The sequence below is a fragment of the Melozone crissalis genome, unplaced genomic scaffold, assembly GCF_028551555.1.
Source record: "Melozone crissalis strain CALT ecotype California unplaced genomic scaffold, PUWL_Pcris_2 ptg000027l_1, whole genome shotgun sequence".
NCBI lineage: Eukaryota > Metazoa > Chordata > Aves > Passeriformes > Passerellidae > Melozone > Melozone crissalis.
This window is the reverse complement of record NW_026535805.1, coordinates 12,600,409-12,627,066: the sequence shown is the minus strand read 5'-3', so window position 1 is coordinate 12,627,066 and position 26,658 is coordinate 12,600,409. Positions and strand designations below refer to the sequence as shown.

General features: G+C 40.7%; 1 protein-coding gene across 1 annotated transcript in view; it reads left to right on the top strand.

Annotated features, from left to right (window-relative positions):
* The window catches only part of GLP1R (glucagon like peptide 1 receptor), an 83,243-nt gene that overhangs the window by 48,306 nt on the left and 8,279 nt on the right, over window positions 1-26,658 (top strand). The window contains 7 exon segments of the mRNA XM_054280506.1: window positions 3,350-3,459; window positions 5,999-6,105; window positions 9,494-9,647; window positions 11,084-11,243; window positions 19,631-19,691; window positions 23,849-23,918; window positions 24,621-24,709. Coding sequence (XP_054136481.1) covers window positions 3,350-3,459; window positions 5,999-6,105; window positions 9,494-9,647; window positions 11,084-11,243; window positions 19,631-19,691; window positions 23,849-23,918; window positions 24,621-24,709 — 751 coding nt within the window.

Here is a 26,658-nt window from a genome sequence, read left to right as displayed (position 1 = left end):
CCGAGAGCATTCCATTTCCACAACAGTGAGACTTGTTTGCACATTTCTGAGAGTCACTGCCTGCCTGCAGTGCATCAGCCCCGTGTTATTCTCATGTCCTGCATTCTGCACTCCCCCAGCTCTTTTGTGAGCATTGTCCCGTCTATCGACTAGCATCTCAATGGTGCCTCAAAGTGGAAATTTTTATGACATTAAAAATGCTCTTTAAAACATTAAAGCAAACATTAAAACATTCTTTTTTGCAACATTTTGCTATCTCATAAGCATTTTGGTTAATAAATTATTCTGTAGACCAGGTGTTTAGGCTCTCACTTTGTGATGTGCAGTCTCATCTATTTGGGATTTGTTTGATTTATTCTTTTACATTTTAAGGCTTTTCCTGGGTACAGATAGCCCAGCTGGTCTTCAGTTGCCTCTGAGTCCTGCACTGGTCACCCCTGTTTTGGCAATCAGTGAGTCTATGGCAACCTGACACAGCTGGCATGTCACTGCCTAAAAGTTTGTGAGAGCCATCCACTTTGAGAGTTTGTGACCCCTAGGTGTGGCAGGAATGTTTCTGTCCAGTGTAATAGCTTTACATTATTTTTTCTTCATATCTAAATGAATTGCCTTGTCTTTCTGTCTGATAGCAAATTGCATGTTTCATTTACAGTAAACCTTTCAATTTGCTAATATTTGCCAGCCTTCAGGATACACCAGATTTTCCTCTTCATTATTTAAAAAGTGTTATCAATAAAAAGAAAATTAAAGTGTGTCATGATGATTGGGAGAGAAAATAAATATATTGAAGCTAAGAATCCATTCCAATTAGAAGACCTTTTCACTAAGAAATACTGGCAGAGGGGGGGCATTCACAAAGAGTTTTAGAAAATGTGAAATAATGTTGGGGTTTGGGTTTTTTTTGCTTGCTTGTTTTTAATTAATTCTCCTTTAACAGGGTGGGGGTTTTTTTTATCCTTGTGGGGTTTTTTCCCAGGAATATAGTAAAATTTCTTGTTTTCTGGGATTATTCCTCATAATAATTTTGTCTTGTAATGCTTGATTATAGCTCATCTAATGGTAGTCAGACAAAATTTCCTAGTCCTATGGTCCTCTGGACTTAAACGTCCTGGATTTCACAAACATTTGCTCCAAATATACAATATTTACTGATTCCTAGGGCTGCTTTTGCACAGGTGTTTTGAATGGCTTCCTTCAAGTTGCTGACTGCTAATCCTAAGGGGGTTGGGTGAGAGGGGGAATCATGTGTGAGTTCCTTAATATATTCATAGAATGGTTGGGTTGGGAGAGACCTGAAAGATCATCTAGTTCCAACCACCATGCCCTGGACTGGGATGTCTTCCACTAGGCCAGGTTGCTCCAAGTCCCATCCAGCCTGGTCTTGAACTCTTCCAGGGATGTGGCATCCTCGGCCTCTCAGCGTAACCTGTTGGAGGGACTCACCACCTTTTTGGTAAAGAATTTCTTCCTAATATCTAATCTAAATTTAGATAATCTAGATTTAGATAAAATCTTGAGCTTTCCTGTAGCCCCCTTCAGGAAGTGGAAGGCTGCTGTAAGGTTTCCCTGGAGCCTTTTCTTCTCCAGGCTGAAGCAAAAAAGGCATTGAGTACCACACAGCCCTCTGCATGTCCTTTGCAGCCAGGTCTCCCGTCCTTCCTGAGAGGACCCATGTTTTCCCTAGTCTTTCTTCTATTCCTGATGCTCCTAAATGAGCATTTTTATTACCCTTGAGCAACATCACAGCCACGTGCTGACCTAAAGACGTGGTTGGCACTGGCAGTAGATAATGAGAGCAGGTGCAGTTAGTGGCTCTGAATGTGTTGCAGAAGCTGTACCTAATCTCTCCTGTTTTCACAAGAACAGATACCCTTAATAGTAAGAAAAAACCTCCACAAACATAGCTTAATTTTTATATCACCTTTATATTACCTCTTATTGGTATATTCAGTATAGCAATTACAAAACCAAATAGACTATGCCTACCACAACCATTATCAGCTACAATTTAGAATACTAATTTAAAATGGCTTATTAGAATATTAATGTCTATATTTTTTTAAACATTTAATACATATAGTACCTGCTAGTTGTCTGCTGCTGACAATTATCAAACAGATTACCAGTTGTCAGCCTACATGCAAACAACCTACTGGGTTGTTATAATTTTAAATAGGTTTTAAAATTTACCCATTGAACAGAAATGCCAAATTCTAATGATTCTAGTTTGCAGTAATGAGGGAGCTGACAACAGAATGAGGTTGCAGCAGGCAATGCTGGATTTGAGCAAAAATTGTAATTGGAATTATTACATCAAATGTAGAACTGAACCCTCCTAACTCATCTTCTTATGCCCCCAGAGTATTGTAAGTGCATTTTTCCAAACATTGTCTGGGTAGAGGCTAACCGTGACTGAGGAATTGACCCAGCATTCCTTTTGAGGAGTAGCTTTGTTATACAGAATAGGTTGGTTTACTGGGTCAAAAATGTGATTAGTGAGAAACTTTATTTGCAAAGCAGCTCATACAAGGGCACTTCCAGTTGCTTATGTGTAGGGCTAAGTTGTTAGATTTCCCCAGTACTCCAGATACTAGAGAGGGAGTTTCATTTCATACACTATGTCTGAATGCTGCTTTCCCTTTGCACTTTTGGTGCTTCCATCTGACAAAATTTTATTAGGAGCCATTGCAATTTACTTGGTTTTACAAGATCAAGCAGCTTACTGCTTGAGAAAGGTGTTTAATTTATTGCTAATTTTGTTATTCAGAGAGGTAGATGGAGGGAATAGAAAGAGTACGCAGGTAGTTTAGGAAAAGATTTATTGTAGCACAGATGTTTGTATAAGCATTTACGTTTTGGGAAGCTTGTGTTAGTGTACCTGTTCTGAGATTTCTCTGGGTGTGCATGCTTTCAGAAAAGAAAAAGCACATTTAGTCTTTTTGCACCACCTTTTCCATGTAGAATCTGTAGCTGAAGCTTAAGATTCCTAGAATTTGTATGTTTCAGAATCTAATATTTTAGTGAGCTGGAATTCATGCATATTGTAAAATCCACACAATGATGGCAGCAATTATTTCAGTTTCTTGTTACTGTGGAATGGTCCTAGAACGTGTCCTGGTGCCACCTGATACCTTGGCAGCTGCTCTGGGGCCCTGAGGACAAGCAGCAGTGTGTTGGGGGCAGGCAGGGTGTGGATGCAGCACTTCCCTTGCCATGCTACAGCTTCCCCCTCCGGCCAGGAGAGCGGTGGGTGGGCAAGGAGGGCTGCATGGAGATGCTCTGTGAGCCTTGCCCCTCAGTCCAGTGGGCTCTGTCCCCACTGACCCTGTGGCTGGCTTTGCTCCTGCAGTGCTGCACGGGCAGGTGTACCGCTTCTGCACCTCGGAGGGGACCTGGCTGCTCAAGGAGAATTCGACCCTGCCCTGGAGGAACCTGTCTGAGTGTGAGCCCTCTGACCAGGTAAGAGTTTTTCCTTTTCCCCCCCCTCTTGCTGCTGTTGTTTAGGACCAAAGCAGGAGAGAGGAAAAAAATAGTTGTTGATGCCCGCTGGTTTTTCTCCTGTCAGAGTAATCTTGACTGACTCACCTCAGTGAGCCTAATGCTGAGGGACATCAGGTCTCTCCCCTTTAACAAAGGGAACATGAAGGGCAGATGAGAGCACTTTCAAATGTGTGTGAGAGCCAAGAGAAGTGACTCAGGTCATCCCAGCTGTGGTGCAAGTTGAGCAAGGAGCTCAACTGCAGGAGTGACCTGTTATTCCTTTGCCTTTTTTCCATTGTCACGTCATTGTAATAGTGACCATTTGTTCTGTCTGTCTTGTTAGCAGCTATTAAGGTGATTAAGACGAACTGAACTGAAGGATATTTGCGTTTTCACCTTTGGGCATGGGGCAATACCTGCCTTTTTTTGTTAAAGGTTTTTTTTGTCTTTATACCTTCATTTTCTGTGGGCGATGGAATTAGGCTTGTCAGTGTTATTTTCTTGCCCTCATGCTTTTTACTCTGCAGGGAGCTGAGATGCCTGGCACTAAATGAAGGAGAGCACAGGGATTTTCAGAGGATTTTTGACAGCCATTGGCGTCAGCCAGTGTGCTGTGTGCGTTCCCATGACACGTGATACCACTACTACTGTGAACCTCCCAGGGTGATGCTTTTCCTCACAGAAATTGAGTGCACTCTCTCTAGCCTGGAGTACTGGGAGCCAGTGCATTACCTAGTCAAAACAGTTTGAGTTTATGAAAGTCCCAAGAGCTGCAGGATCTATACCTTCTGTGGTTTCCATTGCTCAGTGCCTCATTCTTCAGAATGAATAAATGGCTACAGACTAGGAGGAGATTGGAAAAGAGAGAGTTTCTCTTCTCCAAATATGTGAATTTTAACCTTTTCCTTTGACTTGCAGCCTTACTCCTTGTCCCTTTTGTGTTCTGTGCTGTACCAGCAGAACAGATTTGTCTTAATGCTATGTATAAGCCTGGTTGTTTCACTTTTCCTTGTTGGCCATTATGATTTCTTCCAGAGCTGTGTTGGGACATGCCAATGACTGAGATACCTAATGGTAACACTTGTTCATTTGGCACCTGCCTCCAATTTTTCATGAACTGATCTGGATTCTGAAACCCTTTGTAGGTGGTGTCACTCCCTGAAATGCGAACAGCCATGTTTGGTTTTCCAGCTAATTTATATAGAGCCCCATAGTAACTTAGGTTTATGTATCTTTGGTTTATGTATCTTGTGGGAACAAGTTGTTTTTATGAGTTTGTCATATGTTATATTACAAATGTAGCTAAAACAAATTCCCAAGTGTTAGTGAATCTTTATAAATTTTGGTGTATGATGTAATTTTCATCTATATACGTGTTTTAAATTGTTAGGTTTCAGTTGCTTGCTTAAGCTGTGATACTGAAGAGGTTTTTCTTTTCAAAAGGCAGCTTTCATAGCATTTACTTTAAAGCATTAAGCTAGCAAGTCTGAGGTACAGCCTTAAATCCTCCTGGCTGTGCAAAATATATCTGAATAACTGTACCTAATTTATGAAGTACAAGGAATGTATTCCTTTGTAGAGCACAGGTCTCAGAAGTCAATTGCAGAGTTAGCAGCTTGAAGAAGGGAAATAAAATCCCTGACTCTATTTAGACAAAGATAAGTGCTTAGAGATGAACTAGAACTGTGAATATGAATGTGCCTTGGAGGCTGAGCAATAAGACTGTGTTAAAATTCAGAGCTGCCTGTACCTTTTCAAATAATTCTGTCCTATATAAGGATTTTGGCCAGAATTTTCAAGCAAGGGTCTCAATAATCATGTTTTCATTGAATCTGAAGAGAGCCCCCAGTGCTCTGGTCTGCAGCAGGTTGCTCCCTCTCAATCTGTGTGGTAACATCCAGGTCATGAGATGCTGTTGGGCTCTGGTTTGTTACCAGGAGGTTGCATAGTTGAGGCAGAACACAGATTATTTGGGAGCAAAAAGGGTTTAGCTATGTGAATTCAAGGCGTGATTTGCCTCCAAGTCATCAAATAGGATGTGGCTTGTTGGACTCTGAAGTGTAGATGAGGATCCCCCTCATTATCACAGAAAGGAAACTTGCTTGAAGTGCTCAAGTCTGAAAAGGTGAGATCTTCCATTTTTACTGCAGGTCTGAGTTGTGTCTGTGCTTCCTGCCATCAGTTTTAAGACTTGCTTGTGTGGTAATTCATGTCTCTCCAACTTTATTATGAAATAATATCACATTATTTATTTTTCTAGCCAGGCTGCAAAACCCAACTATTTGAGCGAATACCTGGGAGCAGCTGAGGAATTAAGATTAAATTTTTATTTCTTTAGAACATATGGAAAGAGGAAGACTGATATGACATGTGCATTTAAACTTGAAAGTAGGAGAATGATTTTTGTTTATCATTAAGAAAGCTAGAAAGTAGCTGGGAGAAAAGAACTGAAGGCCATGAGCTCTCTCTTTTCCGCCTCCACTTTTTTGTTTTTCTTTTCTTCTTTATATGCTCTCAGGATGCACCAGAAGAACAGCTCCTGAATTTGTCCATCATATACACCATTGGATATGCTCTTTCCTTCTCTGCCCTTGTAATAGCGACTGCCATTCTTCTTGGATTCAGGTAACTGGCGAAGCTTTGAAGAGAGTACGCTAAAGGTTTTATGTTTTTCTATATGACAATATCAGACTTTGACAGAAACATTTGATTATTTTTTTACTTCCTTCCTTCCTTCCATCACCTCATTATTTCTCTATCTTTTGTTACTTCTGCGTTCCTTCCTAAAATAATTTCTTCTCAAAATGCAAGTAAAATTGCCAAATTTTTGCAGTTACCCCTATGAACATGTAGAACAGGTACTTTTTATCAGTTGGAATATTTTGTTAGGTAAGTTTTTATTTCAATGAAATTTCCATTGGAAGAGGTGGCAAAAGAGAGAGATGCAAGCATTCCTTCATGGTCTCACCTTGCAGATGAGGCACAAGTCTGAGATAGGCAAGGACATTTAGGAGAAAAATTTTTGTCTTGCTTTGCTTGGAGTTACCCAGAGCACAAATCTCAGTCTGGCCTATATCCCAGTCTTCACATGCAAGATGTGCAGAAATGAATTTTTTGACAAAATTTATAATTTTGGAGAACTTTCAGAAATTCTTGTTTCTTTCACAATATGGAAGAGAGTCTAATTGGAAACTTGAAAAGTTTTTGAAATAAATTGCAGACATCTGGCCACAGTGGTATACTGAGTTCATCCAGATTTGCACCTGCAAATTCAACAGACCATATAAAAATTTAGACTGTCTTGGTTGTCCATGCCAAACATACACTCTGTGTGTTTGGTTAGAAAATAAATAAAAGCCAAAAACCCCCACCAAACCAAAACACAGCTTTGGATTCTAATAGGGATCCTTTTTCTTTTTCTCCCTTCTGTAAATGCAAGAGATGTTTTGATTCCAGCCGGACTTTCCTTCAGTTTGGGGATGCTGAGCACAGGAGACTGATACAGAGATGAGATCCTGTTCTGTTGTGGGAAGGAAATCTCTCTGCTGTGAAGCTGATCCCTACAGCCAGGTCCCATCCCTCTTATGTCCTGATGAGGCTGCCTCCCAAACAAGTATAATGTTCCGTGTCCTGGTTCTCTTATTTGAAGTCAAGTCAGGAACCTTCAGTGATCCTCTGATCCTTAAGAAGCCTCCTTCCCTGACTGAAGAATTACCATTGCCAGTTATTGGTCATTTCCTCTGGTGCCTGCACTACACTTTTAGCAAGGCAGTCCCTTTCCTTTCTTCTCTTATGTATTTAACAAGGTCAGTCATATCTTTTAACTTCTAATTTCCAAAACTAAAATGATGCAAGCCTTCTCACATTGAACCATACTTTTTTAGCAATATATTATCCCTTCTCCTCCCAGTGGAGAAGCATAGGTGGGCAATATCAAGGAAGTTTTAAAATGACTGCTGAAATCCAGAGACATGCTCACCCTGTGCGAATGCCATGTGATAATTATGATTTGTATGTGTTGTACCTGTGCAACTTTGGGACCTTTCTGATAAAGCACCAGATGGTCTTGCAGTCTCCGAATCTCTCCCAGGATAACTGTTTTCTCCTCATTTCACCTATCAGTGGCACTCCTTGAGTATTCTTAGCAGCCCAAATGTAAAGGTCGCAGAGCACAACCACGTACTTTTTGAAGGAAGGGAGAAAGGATGTTTTCTGGCAGGCAACAAAGAGCAAGTTTGTCACCAAGGACTGGTAGGAGAGAGGGAATTTTGATGTCCTGACGTTTGTGGAGTGATGCTTTAGCGTTTTTTTCTTCAACTAGGGAAAAAGCAGGGACTGGAGAACTGTACACAAGTGTGTGCTTCTCATTTTGAAAGTGAGATTCTAGGGACATCAGAGATACCAAGAGCCTTGTTAAAACTGTGCAATCAATCCACTTTGTGTTCTCCTATCTTAAGTTTTTTTACCAGGAGACAACTTGGTCCTGGACCTCATGAAATGTGAGATCTACCGTATGCGAATTGCAGTTTCTGTGTTCTGACAGGAATCTCTGCCCGTTTCCCTGAAGCTGCTCAGCCTCAACAAATGGGGATCAAAAGCTAATTCAATGACATGCAAATACTGATGGGCCTCTTAGAGTTCTTAGACTACAAAATAACCTTTATATTTGTCTTTAAAGGTGATACAGCAGAGGAAACAATATCTCTCTTGAGTCCTATTTTGGATCCCGAAAAAAATGGAAGGAAAGTCTGTAATTTCAGTGGTGGAAGCTGAATTAGGCCCATGACTTCATGACTGAAACAATTTGAATAACTTTTTGCCTGTAGCAAAAATACTCAGTAACTACTTGCAACCTATTTTCTTCAATTGCCTAATTTACATAACTTTTTCAATCGGATTGAAATGTGTAGCAGTTCTGAAGGGTAGCAACAAATGAATTTTGAGTTTAAGGAACATAAATATTAATAATAGGTAAGTTTTGAAATAAATTGTGACTTAAAAGTGATACAAAAATTCTACCTGACCTATGACAAACAAGTTGTTCTTCAGTGCAAACCTCTAACTTTCAGACCAAGTCAGTTTTTCTACCAAAATTTACAGAGCTGTAAAACCCAGACATATGAAGCATAAGTTCACTGGAAGTTTTGCTGGAATAATTGCTGATTACCATATGTTACATCTGTCTTTTAGCATCTTACAAATCATACCCAGTGTAACTTCCTTTTGGTAAAGGGTGTACCCTTGCAGAGCTGGGAGAAAAATGTGAATAAGGCTGGTAAAATACTGGCAGTAGTCTGCAATTGGATGCCGTTTCCGTGACTGCAGTTTCTTTGCTCTCCCTTAATGTGCCTTTTTTTTTGACAAGTAGCAATTTTATTGTCTTTGCAGAAGGCTGCTGAAACTCAAGAGGATTTTTCCTTTGTTTTTTTTGTTTTCAATTCTGAATGCAGAGATGAAAAATCTGTTCCTTTTACTTCTACAGAAAGTATTTACAATTCTCCCAGAAGGCAATTTGAATATAGATTTTTTTTCTTGCTGTCAAAGGGTGATTTGCAGGTGGATTATTTTTCATGGTGGGTTTGAGCTGCACTGCACACCAGTCCTGAGCTTTGCCAAGGTAAACTTGCGCAGTGACATTGGGGTCAATTCAAAGCAATTAGCTTCAGCATTATGTCGAACTTGACTTTTTCCGTCCTTTCAGATAAGGCTTCTGAAAATGACTTTATTTTTACACTTTTTAAGCTTTAGAAATGTTTTTTTCCTAAACACACCTATCTTCTTCCTTTCCCCAAATATTGTCTCTAAGGGCTAAAGTTTTGAATTGTGTGTTTTCCTTGATAGTATTTTCTTCCCAAAGACAGTTTGAAATCCCTACAGCCATTCCCAAGTTATGGGGTTTCGTCTGGTGCCTCCTGATTTCTTACGGGGCTCGTTGTTCCCTTTCTCAGTCCTGTGTCTGATGTTGCATCTTTTATGTGGGTAGTGGATCATGACTGGATTTTTCTTTTTACAGACATCTGCATTGCACGAGGAATTACATTCACCTGAACCTCTTCACCTCTTTTATCCTCCGGGCTATATCTGTTTTCATTAAAGACTCAGTGGTGAAGTGGATGTACAGCACAGCCACACAGGAGTACCAGTGGGAAGGACTTATAGCCTTCCAGGTAAGGCTGTGGTCATTCCTAGGATATTGGAGTCATCACTGTGGTGTGTCTGCATCACAGCACGTAGTTTAATTTTTTAGTTGGTGGCATTGCATATTTCTCTACCTGGGGGAAGTTTGCCCCCACAAGACAGAGGAACAAGAAGCAGATCTTTTTGCATACATGTATATGAATGCATACACCAATGCCCTTATCTTCTTTCTATGCTGCAGTTTCATTTCTTTCTAACAGTGACAAGAGGGCATTTATTCTCCTAAGCCAGCACTTTTTGTGATAGAACTGGCCATCTGGTCAGTTGGTTGTCTACCAGATAAGTTTGTTGTTCTTGGTCATCTCTATATAATCTCTTGATAGCAGGAAAAAAAGGAAGCATCTGATTAAAACGCAAATTTGAAAGCATTTAGAAAAGCTTTGGAAGAATAGGCTGATTAAATACTTCTAACTGATGAGAGAGGATGACAACTCTTTTGTAAATAATGATGAAAGTGTGCCCTTCCCCATTTGGATTTGGAATGCAAAATGTACTTGAAACCTCAAAGAGAAGTAGCTTTATGATCTGTATAGCTCTTGTGACTCTAAAACATGGGTACAGCATTTGCTGCTGCAGTACAGGGTTGGAGTGGTAAGGGGAAACTCTCCTGATGCATCCTTAGTGCCCATCCTTTTCTGACATTGCCTAAGGCAGAAGTGCTACAACAACTTAGTGAATCTCATGTGATCGTTGATTTTTTTTCTCATCTGCAATTTATCAGTTACCAGAAAATAACATCGCGTCTTAAATGGTTTGGAAAAGTTCATATTGGATTGTCAGTCATTTTCACTTTCCAAAAAGCCTTGACTTTGATTTTACACACAATTTACTCAATAGTGGTTTCATCAAGTCTGATGGATATATTAATTAGGTAATCATACTTATCTAAAACCTTTCTGATCAGCTCTGTATTTTACCAACTATGAGAGAATTTGCACTTAAATGGGATGCACTGGGCAACATTGCTTTTGTATGAAAATATTCTTTGCTTTGGCAAATAGTCAACCTTATGCCATCCACTCTTTTCTTTTTAATAGAGAAGTTCTCAACTGCAAAATAGAGTATCCAGGAAAGTGAAAGATTCACTGACTGTGGTTGATATAGTACCTTTCACTTGTTCTTTTCATCTTTATTCAGGCTTTTCAAAATAAAATCAATTGCTTATTGAGGGAAAAATACAGAATAGGAGGAGTTTTTTAAGGAGTGGTGTTGTTGAAAGCATCTGTCTGCTGTGCATAGAACCTATTCCTGGCTTCTGTCCATTCAGCAATAAAACATGTGGTTAGTGTAGCAAGCTCCCTTTTTGAGGAGCAAGAGTAGTAAAGAGAACCGGTCTTTTGAGTTAATATGCTTTTATTCTCAGTCCCTGTTGGGTTACTTTGGGCTGTGCTTTTTTCCATCGCAGGAATCACTCAGCTGCCGTTTGGTCTTTGTGATGATGCAGTATTGTGTGGCTGCAAACTACTACTGGCTCCTGGTAGAAGGCATGTACCTGTACACACTGCTGGTGCTCTCTGTCTTCTCTGAGCAGAGGATTTTCCGCCTCTATCTCTGCATTGGCTGGGGTGAGTTGGATTTTCCATTTGTCGTCCTGTGGCTGCACTGGCAGAGGGGATGACAGGAGAACTTGTGTGTCTGTTCTAGTGCTGCCCAGTTCAAGTCCTGCACTCTGCATTCTCTTTTTGTTCCTGATCCCTTACCTTGTTTGGGCTGGAAGGTGTGGTCACAGCCCCTGGATGCTCATGGCACAGAGGCTGTGGGACACTGCAGAAACTCACCAAACCAGTGGCAAACTGCAGGACATTAGCTCCCAGGACAGATTGTGTGTGGGTGGTTCCAGCTTGTGGGTGGTTCCAGCTTGTGGGTGGTTCCAGCTGGATATGGGCTTTTCTAGACTGCCCTGCTTCATCCTCCTGAAAGGTTCCCATTGTATTTAAAGACATGTGAGCTGCTTGTGGTGTAAAATAGCAAAGCTGCTTTGCATCTGGGTGAGGACAACAGTAGAGAAATGGTGACAGCATGGGAGGGGATGATGCAAAGGGGCAGGGGGTGTCGGGTTGGCCAAGTGGGCAGAGCAGGTCAGATGGGGATTGTCTGGAAAAAAAGGGTCAGGGGTGCATGTGCCGTGGGCATGTGTGTGCCTGAAATCAGGGGTTTTGATGCCTTGAAATCAACTGGTTGACTAAGGGTCACCTTCTGCAGAAAGGGTAAAGCTTTGATTCTTTCACTGTATAGTTCACCTGAAAATACATTACAGTTTGGGATCAATCCTGTTTTTAGAGTGATCTTTGCATGTTTCCCACCTCTATTGCATTCTCTCCTTCCCTCTTCTCTACCCTCCCCTTTTGGTGGAATCACGCCACTTTTGGAAAGATGAAAGTAAATACAAATAAATACTACAAGTGCTTTCACAGATGCTACTTTGAACATTTAAATTGCTTTGACTTTCCTCCTCTCTCTTTGGACTACAACTGTGAATATTTTAGCAAATTAGTTCTCTGGGAAAATGCATATAAATAGCATATTATTGTGAATTACCTAATTCTACAAAAACTTGATATATAATGAGAAAAGTTATATTGATAGGAATAAATTAATGCAAATAATAGCAGTTTCCTGCAGGAGGGTTTTATTTAAAGTTCTCTGTCTTCCGTATTCTTTCATGTCAGGCATGCAGCAAAAGCAGCACATTTTTGTTTAACATTTGAACTATATGTTTTAATTAGACACTCAATTTAATTAAAAAAAAAAGGGGGGAGAGGGAGCTATCCTGAAGCAATGACTGAGGTCATGAAAGGAAATGGAAAAGAAATTAGAACAAAATTATATCTAGTCAAATCCTAAGGGGACTGTGTTTACTTATAAGAAAGAGTTAGGCTGCTTTTGGTCTGAATCACTTCTATTTAGAGTTTGTCTCCTGCAAAGGCAGAAGGCAGAAATAGATGATGTTATTTTGGTTTTGCTCTTTTTTTACAAGGATGGTTTTGCCATTGTATGTTGAATTTCTAGATGAGTTTTTGGAAATGAGCAGCAATGCAAGAATTTGGCACTAGATACATGGGTTTCATCCAAGCTTTCTAGAAAAGCTCTGTCTGTGCCATTCAATTGTTATCTGTACAATTTCTTGCTCTTCCATATATGTCTGCATGTGCAAACCTTGCCAATGATTCTCCACCTTCAAATAAGAAACATCTGCTGTTTCAATGCTCCCAGATTAGTTATACCAGATAGCAGTTTCATCTCTAACCAGTGGAAAGACATAATAATTTTTCCTGATCTTTCTGCTTCTTCATTGGTGATTGCATTTTTTGGGTGCTCAAGTCCCTCGCCAGGTGACTTTCTGCTGTATGCAGCATTCAGGAGATTTTTATTTAATTTGATTTTTGAGCTGCCTGATAGCCTCAGTGTAATGCTGAGGCTTCAGAGAGAGAGACAGTAGGTTCCTGTTTGAACTGTTGTCCTGCTCTTTGAAGTAGTCAATCAGCTGTAAAAATAAAGCTGGAACAAAAAATTAAATATTTATTTGATTGCCAGCGCTAGTTTGATTCTCTGACCATTTGTTCCATTAATGAATTGTCCTCTTACAGGATATCTTTTTAACTTTTTCATTTCTTATCATTTGATTTATATTTATGAATGAAAATTTCATGTTTCTGTTCCTCAAGAACATAGTCACTTCAAGTTGTTATTTCTTACAATTGTAACTGAAGATTGTGATCACTCTCAGATGTGCTGGAGTCTGCTGTCCTGGAGCCCAGGGTACTGAGCTTGATGCGCACCCTCCTCACTGCCCTAAGGTCCTTGAATTCCCCCATTTCATGGGCACTGCAGCCAAGGCTGCCCTTGAGCTTCACATTCCCCATCAGCTTCTCCTTGTTGGTGAGAGCAATGTCCAGCATGGCACCTCTCCTCATTGGCTCCTCTGTCACTTGGAGCAGGAATTTATCAGTGTGATCCAGGAAGCTCCTGCATCGCTTATGCTCTGCTCTGCTGTTCCCTCCAGCAGATATGGGAGTGGTTGAAGCCCCCAGGAGGACCAGGGTTTGTGACTGTGAGGCTGCTCCTGTTTGCAGAAGGGCTTCCTGGCCAGGCAGCCTACAGCAGACTCAAGTAATGTCACTTATCCCTGTCCTCCCTTGAACCTGACCTACAAGCTCCCAGTCAGCTCCTCACCCATCCCCAGGTGGAACTCCATGCACTCCAGTGTCACTGATGTGGTGACACCCCCTCCTGCTCTCCTGCCTGGCCTTCCTGAAGAGCCTGTGGCATTCTGCTCCAGCACTCCAGTGAGGAGCCATCCCACCATGTCTCTGTGATGCCAGTGAGATCATAGCCCTGCAGGTACTGCCACTGGCATCCTGCTGGTAGGAGTGGATGGATTAAGGATCCTGTTCCCCAGTAACTTCAGTTTAAAGCCCTCTTCTCAGGCTTGGCAAGCCTTTGACCAAAGATTTTCTTTCCCTTCTCTGTCAGATTCAGCCCATAGTAGACCAGTTGTTCCAAGATATTCCAGTTTTTGTTATATAATAACATCAGGTCAGTTCTAAAGTCAGTTATTAGACAGTAGTCCATTTATTATCAGTTCAAATGACAAATTATCCTTTGCTGTTGAATTATTTATAAAGGGGAAAGTCTGTCTTGCATTATTGTACTTAAAAAAAAACTAGAAAAGTCATAAAATCTTGATAGACCTATGAAAATTAATGTAGTTTCATAAATTGGGAGTAATTTATGCTAACATCATGTGTATTGATAGGATTCTATAAACCTTCCCTATTATTTTTGAGGTAACTGTATTCCTAATGGCAACTTCACTGCTGAGATTTCATGTCATACTAGGCTTTGAGATGGCAGTGTTAAATTTTTCCTATTTCATTTAATGTGGAATACGTCTTGCTTATGTCTTCTATTTCTTTGTCAAAGCAGAATTCCATACATTTATGTCAGCCTTAAGTTCCACATACCTTACTGCAAAAACAATTGTACATTCTATTTTCAATGCCGATGGAGAAAAAGAAGGCAGAAACACTTTGTAGCATCAAAACTCCAAAATTTTAATAGGCCAATGTAAGAGCAGGTAGGTGAGAGGTTTCCTTCCCTCTGGAGGTCAGCACAACAGCAGCCAAAACAGCTGTTGATTCACACAGTCATTTGCACTTGCAGAGAAGAAAATCTGTTGCTATGCACTGCTGGTACCTGGTGCTTCCTGGAGAAATCCTTGCCCATGGATCTCACTTTCTAGAGAGAAGAAAAAAACATAAGAATGGGGTGAAAAAAAAAACCCCAACCTAACTACAGAGATCAAGATCATTACTTATTTGTTTTGTTTTTTTCTCAGTATGTGCAGACTGGTCTGAATCATTGTCCAGGACACCAACCCAGTGTTCATCATGTCTGAGCCCAAGGCAGGAGCTGCTGAGCCTGACATTGAGTTTCAGCTATCAGTACTGTACTGAGTAGTCTCTGGAGAAGGGCAGTTTATACTTGTAAAGCTGCTGTATCAGCAGATTTTAGCGGCAAAGAGACCTGTTCACATCTAAGAGTAGAGAGCAGGGAAGAATGGGGAAACAACAGAAGCACCCCACTGTGACTCCGAGCAACGACCAGACAGGAGACCATTTTCAGCACTAAAGGCTAAGAAGAAAATGTTACTAAACAGCTAAATATTCTCTGAGCTTCTGTGGTAATTTTACACCCAGTTGCACTTGCAGCAGGAAAATCACCATAAAAAATAAATAATCTGCTTCCTTCCAAGCCTTGGCAATCCAAACTTACTCTAAGGAAGAGCACTATGAGGAATGAAGCTATTAAAAGCAAGAAGCCTGGCTGGGGCATCAAAATCTACATCCTGATTGCAAGGAATATATGACTGGAACAGAACCAGTAAGAAACCTTCCTTCAGAAGCCCAGTATGAACTCACTGTAGCAACAGGAGGCATTCATAGCACTGACCACTTTTTTTCTATTTTCAAATGAAAACTCTGCTTCAGACAAGGATGTAAAAGTAGATTTTGTGTCCAGACTGATCTTGGTAAGAAATGCATTTCAGGAATTCCTCTTAATCCTCTGCACTCTCTGTTTCCAAATTAAACTTTTTTATGTTTTTCCTTTTTTAGGAAGAAAAAAAATTAGTCTTCTCACATCATCAGTGCTTTTACTCTTTTTACATGTAGTCATATTTGTTTATAATTTCTTTCAGTTCCTCGTGGCATCATTGTTGAATTCCTTCACCTATCAGTTGATCAAGTCAGAGCATCTTGGATGCTTTCTGAGAGAAAGAAGAATGGACTTGTTCTGACAGCAGTAGTGTCCTTCTGATTTATGTGCCTGATTTTCTCAGAGGCTGAACTTATCACACGTGGGATGTCAGGTTACAACTAAAATACTGAAAACAGCCCTAAAATGCTGTATTCAGCATGTGTCCTTCTGTAAGGGTTTCAGCAGGATAGCAGTGCTCTGGTCCTTCAGAGAAAAATCTACTTCAGGAAGAATCTCTAATCAGCATGTGAAGATGAGGGGAGCCTCATTGCTCCTCGTATGTCTTTCCTGAAATTTCCTCTGTGTAAAGTGAGGTACAATACAAAGCTACAAATACGGTGTAAGAATGGAAACCTCCTTGCACGTGGAGGTAAGGGAAGGATGATGGCATGGAATAGCACCACCTGCTGACACCTCTCTTGCGAATGTTCTGGGTTCCAGAACAAACCTGGGCTTTTCTGTTCTCTTACCAAAATATCTCAGACCTGTTAAATGAAGAGACTGATTTTTGAATGCTGCTGTCACGACATGGTAACTTCATTAGCAGCTGCAGGAATTTCTTGCCTCTCTCATTAGGGATAGCGGAGCATTCTGAAGATGCCAACCTGTACAGGGTTTCTCAACATTATTTGCTCTTACCTACCCCATCCTTTTGCCATTCTGAAAAATGACTGTTTTTCCAATTTTTTTTTTGCTTTTCTTACTATGCAGGCACCTGGCCAGGTGTAGAATATTTAAGCTAGAGTGAAACTAAGTAGATTGTGCTGCTTATTTATGCAGTGGGATGTTAAGATGATGATTTGGCAATTGCATTACGTTCTCATCATCCATAATATATATTATTATTGCAGCCTGTAATTCAGATGCCCAGTCATTTGAAGTTGAACATTATTAGCTGAGCTGTCAGCAGGCTTATTTTCTAATACACTTGACAGATTTCATAATTACCATGTAGTGTTCAAAGATTTTGGGTCAGCTATCAACCTGCAAGAATTAAGGTCACAGTTTATCATGATCAGGCTGTTGCAGTTTCTGGCGTCTTCAGCAGTGATGCAGTACAGAAGAAAAAGTAGACATTGCCATTTCCAGAATTCAGAAACTTTTCTCTGGCCAGTTATCTCAGAAAAGATCCATCTCAGAACTTTCTGTATGACAAAAAAAAAGCAAAACCAGAAAGAGTTCAGCCAACACCTTAAATAAATGAGTGCAGTTTTTTTCTTGGGTATCTGATATACTTTGAATAGCAGCAACAAGAGGAAGAAGTGTGAGACTGAAACTCAAATGCATCAAGTGTTATGTTGGAAGCCCAGGAGTGGAATACACCACTGATGCTGTTAATGCAATGTAGTGTCTGTGATGTTTATTCAGTGAGTTGTATTCAGTTTACTTCCACTCTCTGCTCAAACCAGATAGAGTTCTCTTGACTGTGACCAGAATAATATATGGGTTTTTGCCACTTAATGCAGGCTAACTGAATATCAAGACTGTTAATTAGTCTTCGGAGAGTCTCAGTGATCCTTGCAAACGGCAGCTACTGCAGAGATGCTTCAGATTTGCTCTTTTGCTGTGTTGGAATAACTTCTACAGGGAATGTTCTTGGGGCAGTCTCCTCTTTAGATCTTCACTAGGGCTTTGGAAAACTGCATGTGTTCCCATCTGCTGAGGCTGTGTCCCAGTTTCCAGAGCAGTCAATTTCTCAGGACAAGGCTTTGTGAATTTGGCAGATGTCAGGTAGTATCCATGCAGTAAGGTTTGGACATTAGTGCAAATTCATGTGTGCACTGTCAAGTCTTGGTGTCTCAGACTAAAATGTGCATTGCCAGCATGGAAAATAGTGACTGATGGTGCTGCAATACCAAGACACCAGTGGTGTGCATCACAAGTGGGAGTGGGCAGAGAATGTTGAACAAGTTGCTTTGTACTTGCTGCCTATTAATTTGTATAATATTTGCATAGCTGATGCAATTCTCTTATATCAGCCTCACTCTAGTTAGGCTCTTTTGAAATATAGTATTAATAATAGGTTCTCAATTTAAATGTCAAGTGATTTGATTAAACATGGAGAGATTTCTGATGTATCTAGGAGACTGAGATACCCATAAATCATTATTGTTATCTCTTGATCTATCAAATGATATATCCACTGACATACAGCCTTTGTGCTGTCGGTGTTTGTGTCTTATCCTGTAAGTTTCATATTAAGATGTCTTAATGCTCAGCAAAGTCAAGAAAAATAATTCAAACTATAATTCATTTCAGTGAATCAAAGTCTCATTTGATTTTGAAGTGATGTGCAGTGAGCCTGTTCTTAATCTCTCTATGTGACTATCAAGGCAGCATACAGTTTTTGGTAACTTTGCTCCCAAAATACTGTGTATTCTCAATATCAAGTAAATCCATGGAACATGATAGCTATTTGCCCAAATAATCTCTACTCAGTTCATTATCTTTGCTATTATTCTAATTATTGGTATTTTTTCCATGCTGCTCTTTGTTCTCCCTCTTTTCTTTTTTTTTAAGTAACTGATTAAGGAGAATATTATTATTCTGTGTCTGTAGTGTTTAGCTGTTCTGATAGCAGAGAAATTCTACAGTACAACAAAAGTGAGGGCTTTTTACTGAAAATACCCAATAAAGTTACTGCTTGAGGTGCTCAAACTGTGGGGGATGACCAATTTCCCTATGACTTCTGCTGCCACGAACTGTGGATTTGCCCTGTGCAGAACTTAATGCTACAGCCTGGTCTTCTTACCATCCCTGACTTTACTGGTTCTTAAGAATAAAGTAACAAAGTATGCGAAATGCTGCTCTTTCTATACAATGCACATGCAGCATCAGACACTGTCCAAGGAGGAATTAGACAATCTTGATCTATCCTTAAGCAGAAATTTCTCATTCTGCCTTTTCAGTCACAACCTGCTTTCCTTCCTTGTGTGCATTTTTATCATTCTCTGTACTGAGTATTGGTTGGTAGGTGCACTTTAAAATTATTTTTAATGACCTAGGCTCTTCATAAATGAGAGAAGTTAATTAGAGAGCCTTTGATGCTGTAAAGCAGGTAATGAGTGCCAGCCCACCTGGCTTGTCTCTGCCCTTTCCAGCCCAGATGCGCTGTCAGGTGAGGGCAGGGCCAAGCCTCTCCTCCCTGCCAGCTTCCTCTGCTGGCTTTGCTGCAGCCACTCGAGTGCACACCAGTGCACAGCCAGAACTGGCACTTCTCTGTGGGGCAGGACACTTGCTGGGGGTGCCCACCCTCCCTCTGCCATGGGGAGCATCTGGGGCTGGGTGTGCTCCAGCCTCGACACCAGTACACAGCCTGAACTTGGTCCTGCTTGAGTACCGTGACCCACAAGCAGAAATTTAGACGCAAAGGTTTTGGTTATAGCACACTGCACCCTTCTCTACCATGAGTGCAGAGGCTAGTAGAGCTTCCAAAAATTTAATTCCCTTGACGTGTCTGTGAAAATATCCACAGAAAAAGTGGTGAATGCCTGTTATGGGGCACTTACGTTGTTCATTTTTCATGCCTGTTGAGAGCTAGGTGGGAGCCCGCTGTTCATGGCAATCTGTATTGGATGGGAGCTGCAATCCTGACACCAGTTAATCATGCTGGGGGGAGGCAGAGGGAGTTGTCCTTCTCTCACTTTTTTCCCAGTCTCAATGTCAATGTCGGCCTTGTCTCCTCTCTTTTCAGGTGTGCCAATGCTGTTTGTTATCCTCTGGGGAACTGTCAAGTACCTTTATGAAGATGAGGGGTTGGTTTAGTTCTGATTTTTATAGCTATCTCATTTGTGCTGTATGTGTGCACCAGCAGGTCACTGTTTGCTTTCTGTTCAGCGTGGTTTGCTTTGGCAATGTGCTGAAAACTCACATAATTGCTTCTGTTTTGTCTGAAGGTCTTGCATAACATTTCAGAAAGGAGAATATGTTTTTTTCTGATCAGAATTTTGTGTATGTCTGAATGAATCTATTCTTTTTCAGGTCAAGGAAAGGTATGTTTTGTTTTTCTGTACTTATAGTATCAACAGTAGCAGTCATCCTACCTAACCAAGACCACTCCTGATACTGTGCCTTTGGCAGTAGCCTTTACAGTTGTTTCAGAAGAAGACAGCAACCTCCCACAGGATTCTGCCTGCAATTTGTAGTGATTAGCCTATGCCTAGCAGCAGAGAAGTGATTGCCTTTTCTTGTTTAAGCTCCCATTATTTAGGTTTTCCTAAAATAAAGATACATTCTCTGTCTGCTTACATTAGTCTTGCTGAAGTCAACTATGTCATGCACAAGACTGCTGTAAAACACAAAATACTTTTTGTGCTTTTTTACCATGATGGCTGTTCTGGAAAAAATTACCTTTGTATATGCTTTATAAATAGCTGTTTTATAAATAACACTGTTATTTGTTGGATTTTTTGTTTGTTTGTTAGTTTGTTTTTTTAAGTGAGGAAAGTGGCTTCTTTTTAGAGATAGTGGCTGCCTAGAAATATTTGGGTGGTTTTCTTTGTGAAAAGAAATAAATTTGTGTTCTTTCATTTTTATTTTAATTTTTTTAATTTAATGGGTTTTCCTCTTACTTAGTTTCCACACTACTCAGCCAAGACTTTTGTAGAGGATCCTTTTATTTTTTTTCTTTTTTTTTTTTTTAATTCCCAGACACAATTATTATTGAAGAGTTGCTGCAATGTGAAAATTCAGTTTAGTCAGAGCCACCCCCAAACTGTTTTCTGGTGTTTCTGATTATTAAGAATCAACATTTTTTTGTGTGTGTGTTCCTCATAGTACTGCACCAGTTCAGTCAAATCTGCCTTTTCTGGTTTAAGCAATGCTAGGATTTTTTGACTTTCCTTTTCAGTGTTGACGTGATGATAGTCTTAGCAAGAATTGTGGCTGCACTGATGTACTTTAAGTTTTGTTGAAATTATCAGAATAGGTGTAGAGACCATGCAGCCTCTGAACAGGCAGTATTCCACGGGCATATCTTCCCATTGATGTAGAAAATGTATTCAAAGTGCTCATGCTGAGCCTCCCACATTATGTGGTGCTCAGAGCTGATTTATTTTTTCTATTAAGGAAAACTGTCACTCACTGCCTTCAGCAGACCTTAAAAGGGGCAATTTTGCACATTATTGAATTTTCTAAATGTTGTCTAAATATTTGTAAAATACAGCAATAAATAACTACGTGCAGCAGCTGCTCTGAAAGGCAAGCGTTCTGTGCCTTAGGCAGGCATTTGCTGGATTAGCCAGGGATATCTTTCATGCTGTTTGCCATAGCTCTGTCACCATGCAGTGGGCTGTAAATTTCATTTGTGATTTAACTACTTCCCTGGCTATGAAGAATAACAGGAAATAAATGTGGTCAGGGCTAGGAATCTGAGGCAGTCCTGTGAATGTAGCCTTTGAGTAAAGGACTGAAGCCTGCAAGACTTGGTTGGTTGCACACTGCCTTCTTTCCTTACATGTGCAAGTATAAACTCCTTTAGAACACAATTAGTGTTTTAAAAAGTGAACTATTAAAAATATTTTGTCTAGATTACAAATACAATTAAAAGCAAGCTGTTGTTCTTAGTTATTAGACTGTGCCTAAAAAGCTGATACTTACACATTTTTGCTTCTGTCTGAAATTAAGTATGGGAGCAAAACAGTCAGCCTTCAATCTTTTTTTTTTCCCATTCACCTGTTGCAATTCAAGGTTAAAATTCAGTGTTTTCACTTCTAGAAGGAGAATACTGGATTGGTAAGCAAAGGCAGAAACATCTCACCAGCATTTTTTTCATTGGACAAATTCTCCATTCATGAGTCTGAGGCTATTAGTTGCCAAGCATCTTCTGAGAGGTGCTGAGCAAACTGTAGGGATAGATCCCAAGCACAATAGATATTGGTGTATTTATCAGTGTGGCAATCACACAAAGCACAGATGGGCCAGAAGTCATGTAGAGATCTACCAGTTTTATTTTGTGGATGCTTTAATAGCCATGACACCTTAATTGACCTGTAATGATTTTTTTATTGCACATGTTTGTATAAATTTAAAGGTAGCTAAAATTGATGTGTGCCACAGGAAGCAAATTAACACAGAAACGTAGCAGAGTTAATGTAAAGAATTGTTCTCAGCCTCTGTTATTATAAAGAATTTTTTTAATTACCTCGGCATCTACTGCAGCTAGTGAGAAAATTGGAGCTCAACTTCCAGCTATGCCTATTATCCCATCAGTCTTGAGGTGTTCAGATAAAATTAATTTCAAAGGCTCCATGAAGCTGACTCCCACTCGTGTACCAATTAAGAAGTTCTGTAGCTGAGATTCTGGCTCAGGTACACTGCACACAGTCTGCGCACCTTTTTTGCCCAATACCTAAAATGCAATTGAATTGGAGGCTGTAGAGCTGCTGGTGGCAATAATATGCTTTTTGTACACGTTAAACTGAAATTGAAGGAAAAATAATATCTCAAGCCCTTCTTGGACTTGCAGTCCCTGCAAGGGAATGTGGACTTGCCACAGCCGAGCTGTTGTGCTTTCCTCTCTAGTAAGTGAGCACGTGTGGGTGCATGCTTGTAGCATGGATCCCTCCCAGTGCCGCATGGTTTGCTCTTTGCTCTTAGACTGTCCCACTACAAGGCTGGGGAGGGTTTCAGCTCCACCAGCATCACTCAAGGTGAACGTTCACAGGTCTTTTAAGAAGCCTTAGGGAAAATTGTGTAGATGTATGTCTTGGCAGAACAGATTTGGAGCTGAAGAGAAACTTTTTCTGGGAAGGAATCTATGTTTTATGTAGTGCTGTTTCCTGGTCTGTTTCCCAGTCTAGGTAGCTCAGTAAACTGCTGTCTTTACTGGTGTCTGTTGCTTCTGGGTAATGCTGAGCAAGGGGCTAGCAAAGTAATTTCACAGAAATATTAAGAATGCTGTCACTGCAGGAGCAAGCCAAATGAGACATGGGCACTGCCCTAACACCTGGGCCGTCCTACACAGACATGGCCCACCAAGCAGTGGGGGTGGCTGGCTGAGGGCAGAGGAAAGGAACTAGATGTACAAACCCTCAGTTTAAGGTTCACTTCAGACCAGTGATCCCAAACTGTGGCTGCCGTGACTCTTCTTGTCATTTTTCTCCCATGTTGCTTAGGGAGACAGGAATTTTGAAAGCTTAAATGAGACTCATGCAGTAAATGAAGTATTATATTGCTGCAGCATGCTACTTACTTGGCAGAGGGCTCAGGTCAGCAAAAGTTAGGAACTGTTGCTCCCATTTTTGATTTTACTTGTTTATAATTTTTAAGGCTCCTGGTGGGCCTGAAACCTTGTGCATATGCACCAAAAGAGCTGGAGTTTGCAGCTGCAATTGCTTTCCCATGGTTGAAATTAGTAACTCCTTTTTGAAAATAAGGACAGATAAAATAGATGACTGATCTCAATATTGTTATGACAATAATGATGGTAAGTAATGGGATAAAAACTAACAAGCAATTAAATAAGATGATCTGACATTGGAGACTGAAGAATAATAAAAAATAGTGCAGGACGAGGAAGCTAAGAATGACAGTGGAAAGCTCAGACTCAAACAGATTCCCCCCACCTCTTCTTTCAGCCAAATGACAAATTTGACCTTGGTTTTAATGGAGTAAATCTTCACAATTAATGGATGATAATTCATAGCAAATTGTGGAGGAGAGCTAGCCATTAGTGGGTAAGAAAGGCCAGTGAGTAGTATCCAGCTGGATTATGATAGCTGCAATAGTACAGAGCATTCAGTGTTTCTGAGAAGCAGCTGCATCTGTTTCCATGTCAGCATGATGTGCTTTCCTGGTATCTAGTCCTTAATATTGTTTTCCATCTGCATTGCTGGAACAGAGTGAAAATAAAGATACTTTAGTAATGTACTGAAACTTTTCCTTCATCTCCTTTTTTTTTCTGTCCTCTTAGTTGCTGGACTAGAAACTATAACATGAATTACTGGCTGATCATCAGACTGCCCATTCTCATCGCCATTGGGGTGAGTCTGAGACGTGTGCTGTGAGATGGTGCCTTTTCCTGAGAACAGCACAATATGGTACAAAGATGCTCATGTGGCCAGTGTGCATCTCCAAAGGCTAATAACCTTTGAGGCTGTTGACATTTTCATTCGGAAATGTGATTTTATGAAGCCAAGTTGGTTTCTGTCACTGAAATTTCAGACTAGCATTTTGTTTCTTTAATTTGGCCACAAGCTGCCGTGGTGTAGTGGCAGGACATGATAACACAACAGCATGCTGCGGCAGCCCCATTAACTCCCCTGTGAGCAGGAGGTGTGGAAGGTAGTTCAGGGAGACCAAAGATACTATTTCAAATAGTGAGCTACAAAAGAGCTGCAAAATGTGTGGCATTGTGTAGAAATGTTCTGCAGGCACAATACTGTGTCAGGCTCACAACTCCAGCCAAGGCAAATGGGCCACACCTTTACTGTGTCTCACTCCCCAGAGAGTAACTGGGGTTCCCTGCTTTGTGTAATGAAGTACCTGTGTTTTTAAGGGTGGCTTGTGCATTCACATTTAGACCACAATTCCTTGGCAAGGAGTTGAGTTCTGTGGCAAATTCTGCAGCTGCTTCATAGCAGGATGCACAGAGAGCTACACATGTATACACAAACCAGCCTTTTTGAGTACTTATGCACATGGGTTTATTGATGGTGATATAAATTCTTCTTCCATTTTTCCAGGTGAATTTCCTCATCTTCATCAGAGTTATATGCATCATCATCTCTAAACTTCAGGCTAATTTGATGTGCAAAACTGACATAAAATGCAGGTATGTCTTAAGGTGGTCTGATGCTTTTCGTGCTCATCAGAATAGAAGCAGACAAGGACAAATGTGAAAGGAGTGGGTTGACCAAGGTAGTTAAAGACCCTTGAGTAATGCACAGGTACGTTGTCATGCATTAGTGTAACTGCTTGGACAGTCAGCCCACAGAAAAGTCTCAGGGAAACCAGGGCAGGAATTTCACCTGTGCTATAAACAGAAGGCTAGATGACTGTCACTCTACAGTCTTCCATTAAACTGAAGGAATATTAAGTAAGCAGTTATTTTTAAAATACCTGCAGCACATGCAAGTGCTGAATGTTAGAGTCCTTGAAATCACCCAGAGGAGGGCAGCAAAGCTGGTCTAAGGGCTGGAAGGAGTGTCCTGTGAGGAGTGGCTGAGGACTTCTGACTTGCCTGGTTTGGAGGAAAGGGCTCTGAGGGATGACCTTGTTCCCTTCTACAGCGCTTTGAGAAGTCGAAGTAGAGAGGGAGGTGCTGAGCTCTTCTCCAGGATATCCAGTGATAGGACATGTGGGAATGGTTCACAGCTGCACCAAGGGAGGTTCAGATTGGCATCAGGAAGCATTTTTTTACTGAGAGGATGCTCAAAACCTGGAACAGGCTTCCTAGAGAGGTGATCAATGCCCCAAACCTGTCAGTGCTTAAGAGGCATTTGGACAGTGCCCTTAAGAACTCGCTTTAAGTTCTGAACAGGTGGTTGTCATAGGTTCCTCCCAGCTGAAATATCCTATTTTATTCTAATTTGAACATAAAAATATGAGCTGATAGAAATAAAAGCTTTCACTTCCAGTAAGATAAGATGGGATCATTTTGAGTTTTGCTCCTTGCCAGTTGTTATTGGGAAAACTTTCAATCTTGAATGCATGAGATATTTCAAGAGAAATGTCAGGGCTATCACATATAAATTCAATTTTTGGTTTGTAGTCAGTCTATCCCTGTCTGTATTCTCCCTGTTATTTAATCCCCTTGCTAAGATTCATGGTTGCATCCTTCATTTGTCCCTCTTGACATTTGTATTGCAGTCTGGAAAACAATGTAAGAATAAAAAGTTAGCTTTTGAAGTGCGGAGCTACATGCTGGGGTATCTGGACTGCTGCTGTTACATTGAGTATTTCAATGCTGCAGTCTTCTAGACAAGACACAGCATATATTTTGGTGATTTCTTATCAGTGTAGAGTTGATGTGTGTGTTACCTACCTCCTTTACCTCACATGAAATTTTGGAAATCTTAATGTGTCTTGAGAATTCAAATCAAAGATGAGGACTTGTTTGAGCTGGAGGCTTTGATTCCAAGCCCACTTGTACAGAAAATGGAGTATTTTCAGAGGGTCACAGTGAAAGGACAAGGGCAAGGTCACAAGTTATAGAAAGATAAATTCCCCTTGCATGTCAGGTGAAAATAAATTCACAGTCAGAGTGGTCTGATGCTGAAAGAGAGGTCCAGAGGGGCTTTGGAGGACCTTGGAGATACTCAAAACTTGGCTGGACACAGCTTTGAGTAACCTGCTGTGAACTGGAGTTGGGCTAGAGTCTTCCAGAGGTGCCTTCCAACCTGAATGCTGACATAATTCAGAATAGCAGCCAGTGGCCCTCAGGCACACAAGAGATACAAAGGTCTGACAGCCCTGCTGATTGAGTGATTTTGTATGTACTGACTTGTCTCAAGACAGGTTGTTGTGAGATGTTGGTGAGTTTTGTGGCCCAGGAAACTCCCACGTGATCCCCAGGCATCTTTCACTATCCTTTTGGGTGGCTGACATGTATGTCCGTCAAAAGAGAGTTAAGGATCATTCTTGTGTATTTTTTCCTGTGGTTGTGTATCTTGAACTCTCTCACAAGTGAAGAATCATTTTTTTCAGATTGGTTTGTCTTTCATCCTTTGCTAGCTGTGTCTTTGAACTTGCCATCACTCATTTTAAGACAGTTTGATTGCT